General features: G+C 42.4%; 1 protein-coding gene across 4 annotated transcripts in view; it reads right to left on the minus strand.

The window, feature by feature from the left end:
- The window catches only part of THSD7B (thrombospondin type 1 domain containing 7B), a 702,862-nt gene that overhangs the window by 28,231 nt on the left and 660,571 nt on the right, over positions 1-14,060 (minus strand). For all 4 annotated transcript variants that reach the window (XM_077320192.1, XM_077320193.1, XM_077320190.1 and 1 more), the window contains 2 exons: positions 4,750-4,891; positions 1,066-1,181 (listed from right to left, as the gene is read on the minus strand). In XM_077320192.1, the coding sequence (XP_077176307.1) occupies positions 1,066-1,181; positions 4,750-4,891 (258 nt within the window). The remainder of the gene's footprint in view (positions 1-1,065; positions 1,182-4,749; positions 4,892-14,060) is intronic.

A 14,060-nucleotide genomic window follows, 5' to 3' on the forward strand; every position in this document is an offset into this window, starting at 1 on the left:
ACCCATCCTTCAACTGCAAGCTTTCTGTACATGGAATGTATTATTTCATTGTCTCATTGAGCACCAAGCACATTCCTTTTGTGTAACAATTACAATGATATAAGTATTATTTTTCAAAAACAAGGAGATGCATTGGGTAGTTATTCATGTATTCACGAATGCAGCTTTGGGGGGGGGGGGAAGGAGGCTGTAAATACATCTAAAATGGTGCCAGAGTTTTATTCTACATGTGTTGTCTATATGTTTTGTATTCCTAAATTTTTATTCACATGGAGGAATGAAGATTTCAGGTATCTGTTCACCACGTGAAGTTGTATCTCGCTCAGGTTTCTTCAACCAAGGTTTTGTGAAATCCTGGGGCTTCTTGACAACAATGGATGGATTTCTTGAGTGGGTGGGAGTTAATTAGGTTGTTATATATTTTTAAAATGTGTTAAACATTTATTGGGTGATGTGACCATTACAACCTGCCCCCCCTCCCACAATGGCCAATGATGGGCCTGGATGGGGCTGGGAAGGGGGGAGGCTCCTGGTGTATGCTTCCCAATCATATTCTACACCAGGGGTGACTACTGCAGCCCTCCAGATGTCCATGGACTACAATTCCCAGAAGCCCCCGCCAGCATTCGCAGTTTGACTACCCCTGTTCTACACGATCGCGCTACTTCTGGGTGTTCTCGAAGCCTGAAGAATGTTTCAGAGATTTCTCAATGGTAAAAAAATTGAGAAAGGCTGATCTAGATAGTGTGGAATTCCATGACACATGAAATTACGAAATTCTGTACTCAGGCAGCAGAAACCAAGTAAATGTATTCACTTATTCCTGAAAATACTTTGCAAACCACTTATGAATATCTCTTGCGTTGAAAACTTCATGGGGTTTAAGTAGATCAAACTGTAACTTGACAGCAAAACAAACCAAAAACCTTACCCCCTTGCCAATGATTTAACAATATATTTTTTCAAACACTAATGAGCCAAAAGAGGCTGTGACAAAATGTTTGTACTATGTGGCACAACTTACCAAAGACTTCAATAGCATAGATGTGCCAGATGAAACCTCACCTGCTCACAGTAGTTCATGTTCACTGTTTTCCCATCACTGCGTACACAACTCAGAAGGCGATTCTTAATCCCTTCACCGCAGATTGCATTTTCACTTAGCTGACAAGTGCTCCAATCTAAAGATAAATAATAACTGTGTTTAGTCCCGTCTAGTATTCTGGGTGCATGTTAGTTTCATTATGTTAAGAATGATCTTTGATACGCACAACTGGGAGCAAAGAGATTCATTTTTAAGGGTCAAGCTTTATCTCTTTGGATTACATCATCCTGTAAAGCTGTAATCCTAAAGTCATTTCACTACGAGGAAGCGTGACTAAAGAGCATGGGACTTACTTCCAAGGAAACTTTTAAAATTGATCTCTAAGCATACTGGAAGTGCCCATAAAATATATCATTTAAAAGCAGACTATGGTTTATCAAGTGTCATACATTCCAACTGAAGAAAAATATTATACACTTTTGTTTTGAAGGGCTACTTCGTTGTTGTTGTTATGATGACTATTATTTAGACCTACTGGCCACCCCTCCCTGGTGACGGCAAAGCTCTTTACCTTAATTTTATAACAAAAGAACATTGTGTTTCATTATTGTTAAAAAACACCATAAAATGCTTATAAAAATCCTGTTCTATTCACTAGGAACTATTTTACAGTGCCATCCTAAACAGAGCGACTCCTAAATTAATGGGTATTGCTGGACTTGGAAGGGTACACCTCTTCTTAGGATGGCTCATTGAAAAGGTGTTTGATTATCATTTTATCATTTTATCATTCTACAGCAGTAGTAATTTGAAAGAGCACATCACAGGAAACTTTGTGTAAGAGTCAGGGAAAAGATTATTCATCCAGACAATACCTTTTTGCATCTCTGTGATCTTTAAAATAGTCAGTTTGCATGGACACATATTTTTGTGAATGCTAATTAACAAGAATACTTTGGCCAAGACCCTCCCCTATTAATTCTGAGGAATCTTCTAGATATACTAGAGAATTTTCAGTTCTTTTAGGTCACATCCTTCCAGCCTGTTTGCTTTTAATTTGTTTTTCTTGATTTGGGGGTTACATTTGTAGTTGCTTTGATTCTTCTTCAATGATTTTTAAAGACCTGTACTGATGTAACAGTACAGCTTTACAACTTTGATGTTTACAACAGAGACCAGCTGTTAAATGTTAAGCATAGGAAGGTTTATTTGATCCCCTATTCAATGACAAATAATGTAAAATTTCCCCCTAGACTGTTATTGTTCATATATAATAAGGGCCATTCCGCACAGTAAAAAAAAAAGCCTTATGCCAACACAATGGCGTAACACTAAAAATCCACGTGCATCCAGGAATTCCTCACCTCCTGGCTCCTCTGCTACTGTCACACACGTCTTGCCATTCCACACGCCTGCTTGAAATGGCAGACGAGGGGAACGTGCTATACACCCTCCTCTTTCCCGCCTGTCAATGAAGACAGACAGCCAATCACCTTTCTCCCTCTTTTAAAGGGACTGCGATGCCAGCTAATTTTTTGTTTAAAAAGAGACTTATGTGTTTAACCGCTTAAACGTGTATGCATCTATTTATAGAAAGAGTGTGTGCATCTGTTTATAGATGCATAGGGATCCTTTTACTGCAAGCCCTCTTGTAATCCAGAGCCTTGAAGCTTAAAAAATATTTGTTGGCAATTTTTTTTTTGGTGGGGAAGAGGCATGCTTTATGGGCAAACTGGTGGGGAAGTTTATTTTGTGCTCTGCCTGGGCAATTGTGTGCCTATTCGTTGCTCCAGGCAGTTTTTTTTTAAAGCCCTCTTCCGGGTAAAGAGAGAGGAAGGTTGGCTCGAAGGCGGGCACTGGAGCTGGAGATCTCGCTACTTTGGCCACTTCATTAACGCATGTGTCTTTTGCAAGTGGCTTGCTGGCTGCTCTCCTCCTGCTTGTGCTACATGGCAGGGGGAATCCAGTTTATGTGATTCCCCTGCAAGTGCTTTAAAATGGAGGATATAGCTGCCGGGTTGCTGCTGTAACACTGGCTGTTCACGACGTCATGCAAAATGCCAAAAAATATGGCGTTTACAAAAGATAAGAATTTCACTTCTTTTATCAGTTGTGGAATGGCTCTGACTTTTATTGCTCAGACCTCTGAGCAATTAGGTTTTTATTTATTTAGCCTACTTTTGTCCTGCCCTTGTTCAAAGGAGCTCAAGGAGGTATATATTATTCTCCCTCCTCCATTTTATCTTGACAACCACCATGTGATTTGTGTTAAGGTGAAAGACAATTTGACCTTGACGACCTAGAAAGCTTCATGGCTGTGTAAGGATTTAGACCTGGCTCTCCCAGGTCCTAGTTCCAACACTCCCAGATTAGTCCAACTAGTCCACACTGGTTCTCAGTTGTTACTTTGTTTAGATACTCATTGAGAGCCAGGATGGTATAGTGGTTAAAGAGCAGCAAATTCTAATATGGAGAACCAGGTTTGATTCTCCACTCCTCCACATGAAGCCAGCTGGATGATCTATGGCTAGTCACAGTTCTCTTATAGCTATTATTGCCAAGCAGTTCTCTTAGAGCTCCCGCCTACAGATTGTGGGGAGAGGAAGGGAAAAGTGTTTGTAAACCACTTTGATACTCCCTTCAGGTAGTAAAACATTGGGTATAATAAACCAGCTCTTCTTCTAAACAGGGCTGGCCCTGAGTAGTATTTGGTTAGGAGACCTGCAAGGAAAACCAGGAACATGACATGGAGGCAGTCTATGGCAAACCACATCTAAACATCTCTTACCTTGAAAACCCTACCGTCTCACCAAATAGTCTGTTGTGACTTGATAGTATTTTCCACCACCACGTGTAATGTTCAGTAACTGAAGTAATATGCTAAGTTTTCCACTGATTAGACTTTTGTAACCCACTTATGCTTGTGTTTTTGCTCACCCCCCCTCCATTTCTTGCATAATTACATTTTTTGTCTGCAATGGTAACATAACTCATAAGAACATAAGAAGCTTTTGTATGCTCAAGCATCGGAAATAGCCTCAGACATGTCAATGGAAGCACTCATATGCTATTGCTTACAGTTAATTATGTAAGTGGAAAATAGCAGGTCTAGTTTTAGCAGAGTAAGGCTGCAATCTTAGGCACACTTACTCAGAATTCAGCCTCACTGAACTCAGTGTGACTTACTTCTTACAGAAGAGGCATCAGGTGGCTGTACTAAGTAGATATTAATTGAAAATACAAGCATGCCTGGAGAGTGAACAGTTAGGCATTTTTAAATACAGGGCCGCTTATACAATTTCTGCTTGAACACATATTTATATTATTACTTCTCAATTCCGTAGCGCTTTCCAGTGTACAAAGCATTTTTCAATTCTCAGTCAACCTCATAGCAATTAACACCAGCATAAAGGAGGTACCTTAGGATGAGAAACAAGAAGTTGTTCTTGGTTCTAGCAAGCGTCACCGTTGACTTGAAATCAGTCTCCCCAGTATCTATCTTCCATTCCCTCTTTTATCATCCAGCCCTGAGGTAGTCAAACTGTGGCCCTCCAGATTTCCATGAACTACAATTATAGTCCATGGAATTATAGTCCATGGACATTTGGAGGGCCACAGTTTGACTACCCCTGATCCAGCCCTCTCCATTGGACAGAAGCATAAGGGAGCTGAATTTGTTCCAAAACCCAATGAAGTGTACTTACCTGTTACATTGTAATGATACTGAAAACAATTTTGATTTAAAACACAAGGCCACATTTGAGTATCTTCAGGGCAGGTTTTGGGATTCAAAGGAGATCGCAACACTTGTCGTGTTCGGGTTTGCATTATATTAGGATCACAAGGCTGCAAAAACAGGATAGAAAAGACGTTAACAGAGGGATGAATAACCTCGATTAGGTCATGTCATGTCCTTCCAGATGGCAGTAATTCTAAAACATCTGTGTAATTTTGCAGGAGGAAACCATACAACCAGTTGGGATTTGTCACAGTGGGTCAAACCGCAAAGATATCCAGGTTGCTGTTTGGTTTAATCAGCTGCTTGATTCATTGGTGTCTGAAGTTGCATAAGGTAAAGAGAAAATAGAGCTACCAAATCCACTTCTGAGGAAAACAAATTCTGTGATGTATTTTATTTCTTTTCTGTCAGACTTCCACATGAGCTCAGAGAAGGATCTAGGGGTGTATCTCAGACATTATCTGATGATTAATGCTTAAGAAACCCTTAACCATAATTCAGAAAAGTCTTTACCTAGCCTCCAGCTTTATTTTAGTAATTTAATAAACTCAGTTCAGATATCATTGATCACTGTCCTGATTAAACAAAGCAGAATTTATCTTTGTGCTGCAGTGCACATATTTAATTTGTCTGAATTTGGAAATTGTACTGAAGAATTATAAAAGTGGAAAGGACCCAAAAGCCCATTTAGTCCAATCACTGTCACTAAGAGACTATTTTTTCCTGTTAATTAATTAAGGTAAAAATCATTACCCGGTAAATGATACCAGTGTGGGTTAGATAAGGGCCTGAGAAACTGAGAAATGAAACGATCATGTAAGCAGGTAAGAGAAGAGTGGAAATCTGACAATATCAGTCGGTTTGCGTGAACATCAATGACTGGGTTCAGTTATTTGACTCTCAAGCTCTGCTCTTCATGCCCCCAACTTCAGAGGTGAGACAGACTGGGCTTTTTTAAAGCAGTGGCACCTTGCTTACAGAATCCTGGTCCCCCTGATCTTGCCTGGACCTACTTTGCTTTCTTTTAGGCATCAGGCCTTTATGCAGGTTTATAGGCTCGGATGGATTTTAATTACTATCACCTGTTTATTCATGGTTTTTATTTTGTAAGCCCTCTGAAGCAGATTCCTGGAGAGGCAGAATAATTCCCCCCCCAATAAATAATAATAATAAATTAATTCATCTGGTGATGCCTTATACCAGACTTTCTCATCTAGGGTTTCATGAAACTCTGGGGTTTCTTGATGGTCCTGGAAGGGTTTCCTGAATTGGTGGGAGTATAATGTAATGTAATGTAATGTAATATAGTATAGTATAGTATAATATAATATAAAAATAAAAATTTGTTAAACATTTGTCAGGTGATATGACCACATATGGTCATTTTGACTGCCCCCCCATGGCCAATGATGGAGCTGGATAGGGTGGGAAGGGGAGGGGGCCTAGGTGGGTGTGTACACAGCTATTGTTCCCAACCATGTTCTAAATGATCACACCACTTCTGGGGTTTCTTGAAGCTTGAAGAATGTTTCAGAGGTTTCTCAACAGTAAAAAGGTTGAGAAAGGCTGTCTTGGATTTTCACAAACCCAGGGCTATGGCAGACTAATTATGAGAGTGCATGGTGGAGCCTTGTGACATTTTTGGCAGAAGTAGCTAAATGTTTTCTAAATTAAAGTATGTAAATGAGAATACAGCCTCCTGCATGAAAAGGGAGCCAAGGCTAGAACTGGCTCTCATTATAGAAGAAGAGAAGAATTGGTTCTTATATGCCACTTTTCTCTACCAGAAGGAGTCTCAAGGTGGTTTACAGTCACCTTCCCTTTCCTCTCCCCACAACAGATACCCTGTGGGATGGGTGAGGCTGAGAGAACTCTGATATTCCTGATTGGTCAGAACAGTTTTATCAGTGCCCTGGCGAGCCCAAGGTCACCCAGCTGGTTGCATGTGGGAGAGCACAGAATCAAACCCGGCTCGCCAGATTAGAACTCTGCACTCCTAACCACTACACCATGCTGGCTCTCCAATCCTACATGAAAGAAGGAAAACTACACTTATCAGCTCAGTTTAATTTGATTTAACTGCCAGCCCTTTTGTGTATTGTACACTGTGTGCAATTCTGTGCAGTTACTCACGACTATGCCTGCTGAAACCAATGAACTTAGACTAGGTTAATTCTGAATAGGATTGCATTTAAATGTTGCTCCTTTCTATCTTAATATGTGGGGTGCTGGGAACTTAACTAGCCTATCTCATTCAATGGCTTGCTCTCAATTAAGTGCAATGCTATGCAATGAGCTTAGACTGGTGTCTAGGACTGCACTGCCCATATGCAGCTTCCATATTCCTATTCTTATAAAACAAAAAATCCCAACTCTGCCAATAAAACATTAAAGCAGGGGTAGTCAAACTGTGGCCCTCCAGATGTCCATGCATTCGCTGGCAGGGGGCTCCTGGGAATTGTAGTCCATGGACATCTGGAGGGCCGCAGTTTGACTACCCCTGCATTGAAGTGTCTCATCTTAGTCTATGGTGAGTTATTTCTAGCACAAGCTGCCACAAATCTGACTGGCCATGTAAGAACTTACCTATTGGTGGTGGGAAAAGCCAAGCTATTGAGCCTGTCCCTGTCCAACCTCCTTCTTAGTGACAAGGACACCTTTGAGGGCAGCCAAAAGAACAGGCAGCATGTTCAGTAATTTAATTGTTTTAGACACTCTTAAAGGCCAATTATGTCAGCACATACTTGTAAGTGTCTTAACCTGCTACACTTCATCATGGATGGTAGTGACACTGAGGCTAATGGGGTTACTTGAAGTGATTTAAGAGCGGCAGAATTATACCACCCAAAGAGCGGCAAATTCTAGGCCATTCGATGCCAAAAGCAGCCCTCTTATTGATTCCAAGGAAAGAGAAATGAGACAAGCAATAAAGCAGAAAAAATAGTCCTTGGCTTCTGAATACGAAAATTAAACCCACATTAAAAGTTCAGGTACATATCTCTGATTATATTTAATGAATGATGAGTAGCAGTTTTAAACCTGCAGAAGGAGGTATCCAGAAGGCTGGTGAAAAGAATTCTAAGGGGAAAAAAACCCTGCTTTCATAAATATTGAGGATTTTCCCAGTGACATCCTTCCACGGAGGCCTCTATCTTCTCCCATTTAAAAGACCATTAACTACACAGGCAGTAGTTCGAATGCACAGGCTTGCAGCTGCCATGGAAGGCAGAACGCGAGGAAATGTCAGAAGCGGGACTGAGAACTCATTCTTTCCTCCTGACGATTCAGAAGCAGACTTGAGCCACCGCAGCTCAGAAGCTCCATTCTGCTGCGCCTTCACCTCACGTAACACTGGCACCCTTCCAGACAGACTGCGGTGCAGTTCTTGTGGCTCCCTCAGGCAATGTGAGAAAGTGCACAGAACTTGACCCAAAGTGTTTTCTCCGTGGACATCTGCCAGGAAAAACTTGGCATTCTGCTGTTGCACTGAGCCTGAATTGAGTCAATGCTATTAATCTGATATTTATCAGCTTGTGGTATAATTTCACAGGGCAACCTTGTTGAAACCTCTACGACTCGCCAGGGGAGCGGGCACCCAGGCACATCTCAGATCAGCCATTACTCTTAATTACCTGCAAACTAATCCTGCTGCAAAGTGTTTACGAATCATTTATTACCTTTTATGCAATTAATTTGATTGTTTGTCCTTGCAGGCAAGAATAATAGTGTAAATGATCTGCCATTAAAAATCAAAGAGAAGTATCTTGCTCGATGCTCCCAATTAATGCTCTGCAGCATTTGTTTTGTTTTTGTTAAAATCAATCATGACACCAAAGAAATCAGAGAGGGCTAGCTTCTAAATGACCACTTCTGTTTTCTTCAGCTTAAAACACACTGGTTGAATTCTCTGCAGGAGAGGGCCACATTTCAAGAGAGCCACTTTTCTGTTCTTTACTGGCTTGTGGTGGTTGGTTCAAAACTGGTCCAAAAATTACTGAGGGGCTTTACGCACCGGGATCTTTGTAGCAAATTGGTCACTGAATGAAAAATCGCCATTTAAAATAGTGGAATTCGTCGTTATGCATACCTGCCTTTGTAGTGGAATCCAGTTGTGTTTTGTAGCGTTTCCCACAGGCTTCCGGTCTCGGCAGAAATCGCTAGAAAGGAAGCGCTATTGCCGAGCTCGTCCCGCCCCTGGCCGTCAAGCAGCTAATGGGCAGCCGTTAGCATGCTCCCAAACAGCCCCTTTCCCTTTAAGAAAGTTTTTTTTAAAAAAAAAACAGACCCATTGCAACGAATCTGTGTTAATTCGTTGCAACGGAGAGACCCATCCAGCTGCCTGGTGTGTTTGAGCTGTCGTTTGATCGTTGCCACGCTCCCTCCGAGTGAACCCCCCCCCCTCACGGGCCCAATTTTCGGCTGAATGAATGTGTAAAAAATAAAGGGAAAATACATCAGCAAACGGGCTTCTCTGTTCTTTGTGCTTAGTGACTGAAGGGGAGGGACTGAAGCCGGGGAAGCCTCTAAACTGAAAGAGGCTCGCTGGTGCGTTTATCTCCGCTCGCTCGGAGAAAAAAAAATGGCGATCGCTTCGCCGGAAGATCAGAAAAGAGAGCCAGGGGGAGGGACTTTGTAGAAACCGCAACAATGTTAACGCACAGGTCTTTTTTGCTAGTGTTGCAGATTGGTTGCAGGAGTGTATCGCTTTCCGGAGGGTGAATCCACTTTTGGGGATTTCCCTGAAAGTGCTACAAGGAAGCGCTTTTTGCAGATTGGTTTCAGGTGTGTGGCAGATTGTCGATGACGTTGTGCATAACAGCAAATCAGTAGCGTTTTCAATTGGCAACCATTGTGCTATTTTGAAGGCGTGCAAAAAGCCCCTGAGACAGGAAGCCAGGAGCCGTTCCTCACACACCTGCTTATGTCGGTATTTGTTAGTGGATACAACAACAGATCCCATTATCCTGCATACAGAAGACTATGCTTCTCAAAGTGCTGGAGAGAAACATGGAACCAGAACACCTTCCTGACGAAACAAATAATTTCTTCCCCCCTGGGCAGAGCTCTGGCAGGATACTGTCCCGTGTCCAAGGCTGTTCAAGGTATAGGGCTGCTCTGTCCGCGCTAAAAGAAATGACCAGGAAAAGCCAAGGGATTTTGTGTCCAGCATACAAGCTTCTAACCTTTTCCTTACTGGGTTTCATGCTGGGAAAAACTAGTACATACGGGAAGGTCAGGTGGCTCTGTGGTAAATCCTTCAGAAGAGAAAAATGTGAGGGACCCAAGAAGTCTCACAATTGAGGCCAATTTGATAATTAGGTAAGGGCTAGAAGGGAAGGAAGGGATTTGCCTTCCCTTCTAGCCCTTGCTTCCCCTCTGGCCTAATCAGCAAAGTGGTCTGATTTCCTTTTTGCAACCCTTCTAATTATTGGATTTCCTCTTCCCACTCTAACTTTCCTCCCTCCCTCCCACACCCAATCATGATAGTTCTCCTCTCTCCCCATGTTACTCAGTCACTCTTCAGGTGATGGAAGCAACTGGACAAAAGGACGACGATTCAGAGAATCTATTCACTCAGACAATGGGATATAACTGCAAGCCTCAAGCATGCCTTCCTGTTGTCACAGAATACTTATCAATATTTATAAGCCCTTTAAGCAGTACTGGCTATCTGAAGTTAATATCATAACACAACCATAGTAGCATGCACTACAATCATTTTTTCCCCACACTAAAAACCTGTTCAGGTCCTTTATTCAGCTTCTGTATCTCCGTTTACATGACATATAGGGACTGGATAGCGAGGCAGCGTGAGAGATTAATCAGATTATACAAACGACTAAAACCCTTCAAAAGCTCTGGGGGAAAGGTATAAATAGACCAGCGTTTGTCCCTAAAGAGCTTTTGCTTCCGAAACTCTAGCCTTTGGTTCGGTTCCAAAGAGCCGTGCTTGGGAAAATAAATACAACTGCTGCATTTCTTGTAGTCAATTACATTTTTGCCCCTGTGGCCTACTGTCACTCGCAGGAGCTAGAATAGGAAGTGCAAAGTACAAAGAATCCACCTGCGCTTTCACAAATTCACAAGAAAAAAAATGTTCTGCTCCGGAAGTTGGACAAAGTTAACGATGAATCGATGGAAACTAAAACAGATCTACTGTCAACCCATCTGTGCCATGCCTCGGCCCAACTGACTTTTAATTGCAAGCTCATCATCTTGACCTCAGCATACATGATTACCCACCTGGCTGATTACACCAAGTACCTATGCAGAGTCCTACCAGGTGCTGTTTCTGCAGTACCAGAAAAGCAGTAGGAGATTTATCATGCCTCTGACAGCTCCTAATACAGGACAGGCTGGACGGGGCACAAGCTATGCTAGTCTGTATTATACAAGTGAGCCATGCTCCATACCAAAATGGAGTGTAATAAATTAGGGGTCCTCAATGTGGTGATCATGGGTGCCATGGTGCCCACCAGCACCTTTCCTAGAGCCTGCCGAGTGCTTTTAGAAGGGTTTGTTTTGGTTTGTACCTTGCTTTTTACTACCCGAAGGAGTCTCAAGTTGGCTTACAATTGCCTATCCTTCCTCTCCCCATAACAGACACCCTGTGAGGTAGGTGAGGCTGAGAGAGTTCTGAGAGGACAAAGACTAGCCCAAGGCTACGCAGCTGACTCCACATGGAGAAGTGGGGAATCAAACCTGGCTTTTGAGATGAGAGGCTGCCACTCTTAACCACTATATACGTCAGGCTCTGGCCACCAGCTACGTGTCTGCAAAATTTGCAGTTGAATTGTCCTACCTGAGCGAGCAAAGGCGTGACCTACCCACTCTGCACGACTTGGGCCCCACTGAAGGGGAAGTAGGGAATCAAACCTGGCTTTCCAGATTAGAGGCTGCCGCTCTTAACCACCTCATCAAGCTGACTCTCTTCAGAAATTGAGTGGGCCTAGGTGGAGTCTTTCCCAGCAGGGCTCAGCAGATTGATAGGTATCCTGTTAACAACTTCGACATGCAATGGGGAAGTGTTACTATGAGAGTTACATATATACTTGCCTATAAGTATGAACTGATCACTTCCATTTCCTGATATTGTATCTGAGGACGTGCCCTGTGCACACGAAGGCTCATCCCTTGAATAAAAATGTGTTGGTCTGAAAGGTGCCACCGGACTCCAACTTTGTGCCACTTTGCAGAGAGACCTCAGCTTCTTAGCAGTCTCAGCAAAGATGTTTTATGCTAGGAAACATAGGCCTCAGAGTCTGATAACAGAAACAGTAATTTCTCTTCAACTGAGTGGTAGCTTGAACCAGGGCAAGAAATTTGGCCCTGGGTTCTTCATAAAGTGGGCAATCTGAGATAGAATGGTGTAAATCCTCAAGAAGTGGAATTCCATAAACGCAAATGCTGGTGCCTCATGAGATTTCGGTACTGATCAATATGTGGTATATAGATTTAGCAAATGGTTCCAGAGTTCTGGATGCTTTTTCTGTTTTACACACTGACGGCTGTTGACTGTTGCTCAAAAACAGGTAGCAACCCCCCCCACACACACACACACTACAGAGGGCATAAAAATGATGTTTCCTGTGGCAAGCGCCCAGTTCCCAGTTCCTACCTGTATCATTTAAGAATATTCATTATATCAGCCCTACCCACTGACATAGTTCGTAGATGTGGAGACTTACTACACAATGGATATCTAAAAATCTAATAAACTGCTGTAAGGGATGGGAGTGGTTCAATCAGCAATCCTGAGTGATTTGAGCCTCCTTCGGGTAGAGAAAAGCGGCATATAAGAGCCAACTCTTCTTCTTCTTCTAAAGTAAGGTCTAGTTTTCGTAGGGCTGAGGCTAGGAAAAGCTCAGCTGATCTGCAGTGATTCCATTTTTTTGTTTAGGCATTTGATCTGGCTGTATTGACAAAATCTCTAATTAGGCGCATTTTACTGAACGTTTTATAAGCTTTAAACGTAAAACACAGTTGCACTAATGTACAAATACATCAGGGAGCTAAACAGATGTAAGAAACTATAAAGAGGTGAACTAGTTGCACTGAAAGGTGAGTGCTCTATTTGAAAGAATTCTTGAGATATTGACATGTTTTGTACTGTAATACATAAGACTTCCCCAGCAATCTCTCTCGGAGGGTTCTCATCCTGTTTCTCACGGCCCTCATAAATGCAGGTCACAAGGGTTAAGTGGCCTTGAAATTTATTGAAATGCTTGCATATGGTGGAAGAGCATGATTTTTAACAAGCCATTCAAACTGAAATGTGCAAATTAAGGCTTGCCATGCAATAAAGCCTGCTACAGGGGAAGGATCTGACCAGTTTGAACTGTATAATGAATCACGCATAACAATCAGTATGCAGACTGAGAAGGTTCTGCAACAATTTAATAAGATATTTCTCACAAAATAAAATAAAAGTTAGCTTCAGACGAGTTATGCATAATGGTTTTGGAACATAGGTGGGGTAGTACAGATTACTAGCACAAGGCTGAAACTCACCTCCCGAATGGGGAACACCTGACTAAATCTACTCTGAAACAGTGGCATCAAAGACCTCTAGTGATGAGGCTCCTTAAAAACAGTCAATTATATCATGTCTAGCACAAAAATTGGCATGCAGAAGATTTACTTCAGCAATTACAATTAACATTTACACTTCAGCTGTGATCCTATCTGTGCCAGTCTATGAAGGGTGAGTGAGAGTAACTATGTGTAGGAATGCGCTGCAAGTTACTTACCATGGGGGGAAAAATTCACTGAAATGAATGGGACAGGCTTCTACATCATTGTCCAAATCCATTAATTGTGGTGTTCACGCTGTGGTTCTAAAGCAGTAGTAATCAATGACTCAGGAGCCATGTGTGGTGCTCTGAGAATGCCATCCGTGGCTCTTCTGAGCCCTGTTCCCCAATATGGACCTGCCCCATATCTAAGGAAAATGGGCAAGGCCATTATCCAATAAGGCTTGTGGTTGGCAACTGGATCCCACTTTGAGAAAACCACTATTGAAATGACTGGGGGATGAGTAAACTGTGAGCCCACATTGTGACGGGGATAGAAGTAAATGGTTTGTTCTTTCACAACCTTCCCTCACACTGTAGGCTCAAGCCTTCAACATGCCCAGAGCACCTTTTTCATCTTTGGCTGATTCCCCACCCATAGATGTTCCTCTGAAATGGTAATATGGACATAAGGTAAAGGTAAAGGTATCCCCTGTGCAAGCACCGGGTCACATCTGATCCGTGGGGTGACCCTCTAGCGTTT

Source organism: Paroedura picta, chromosome 2 (assembly GCF_049243985.1).
Source record: "Paroedura picta isolate Pp20150507F chromosome 2, Ppicta_v3.0, whole genome shotgun sequence".
Classification (NCBI taxonomy): Eukaryota; Metazoa; Chordata; class Lepidosauria; order Squamata; family Gekkonidae; genus Paroedura; species Paroedura picta.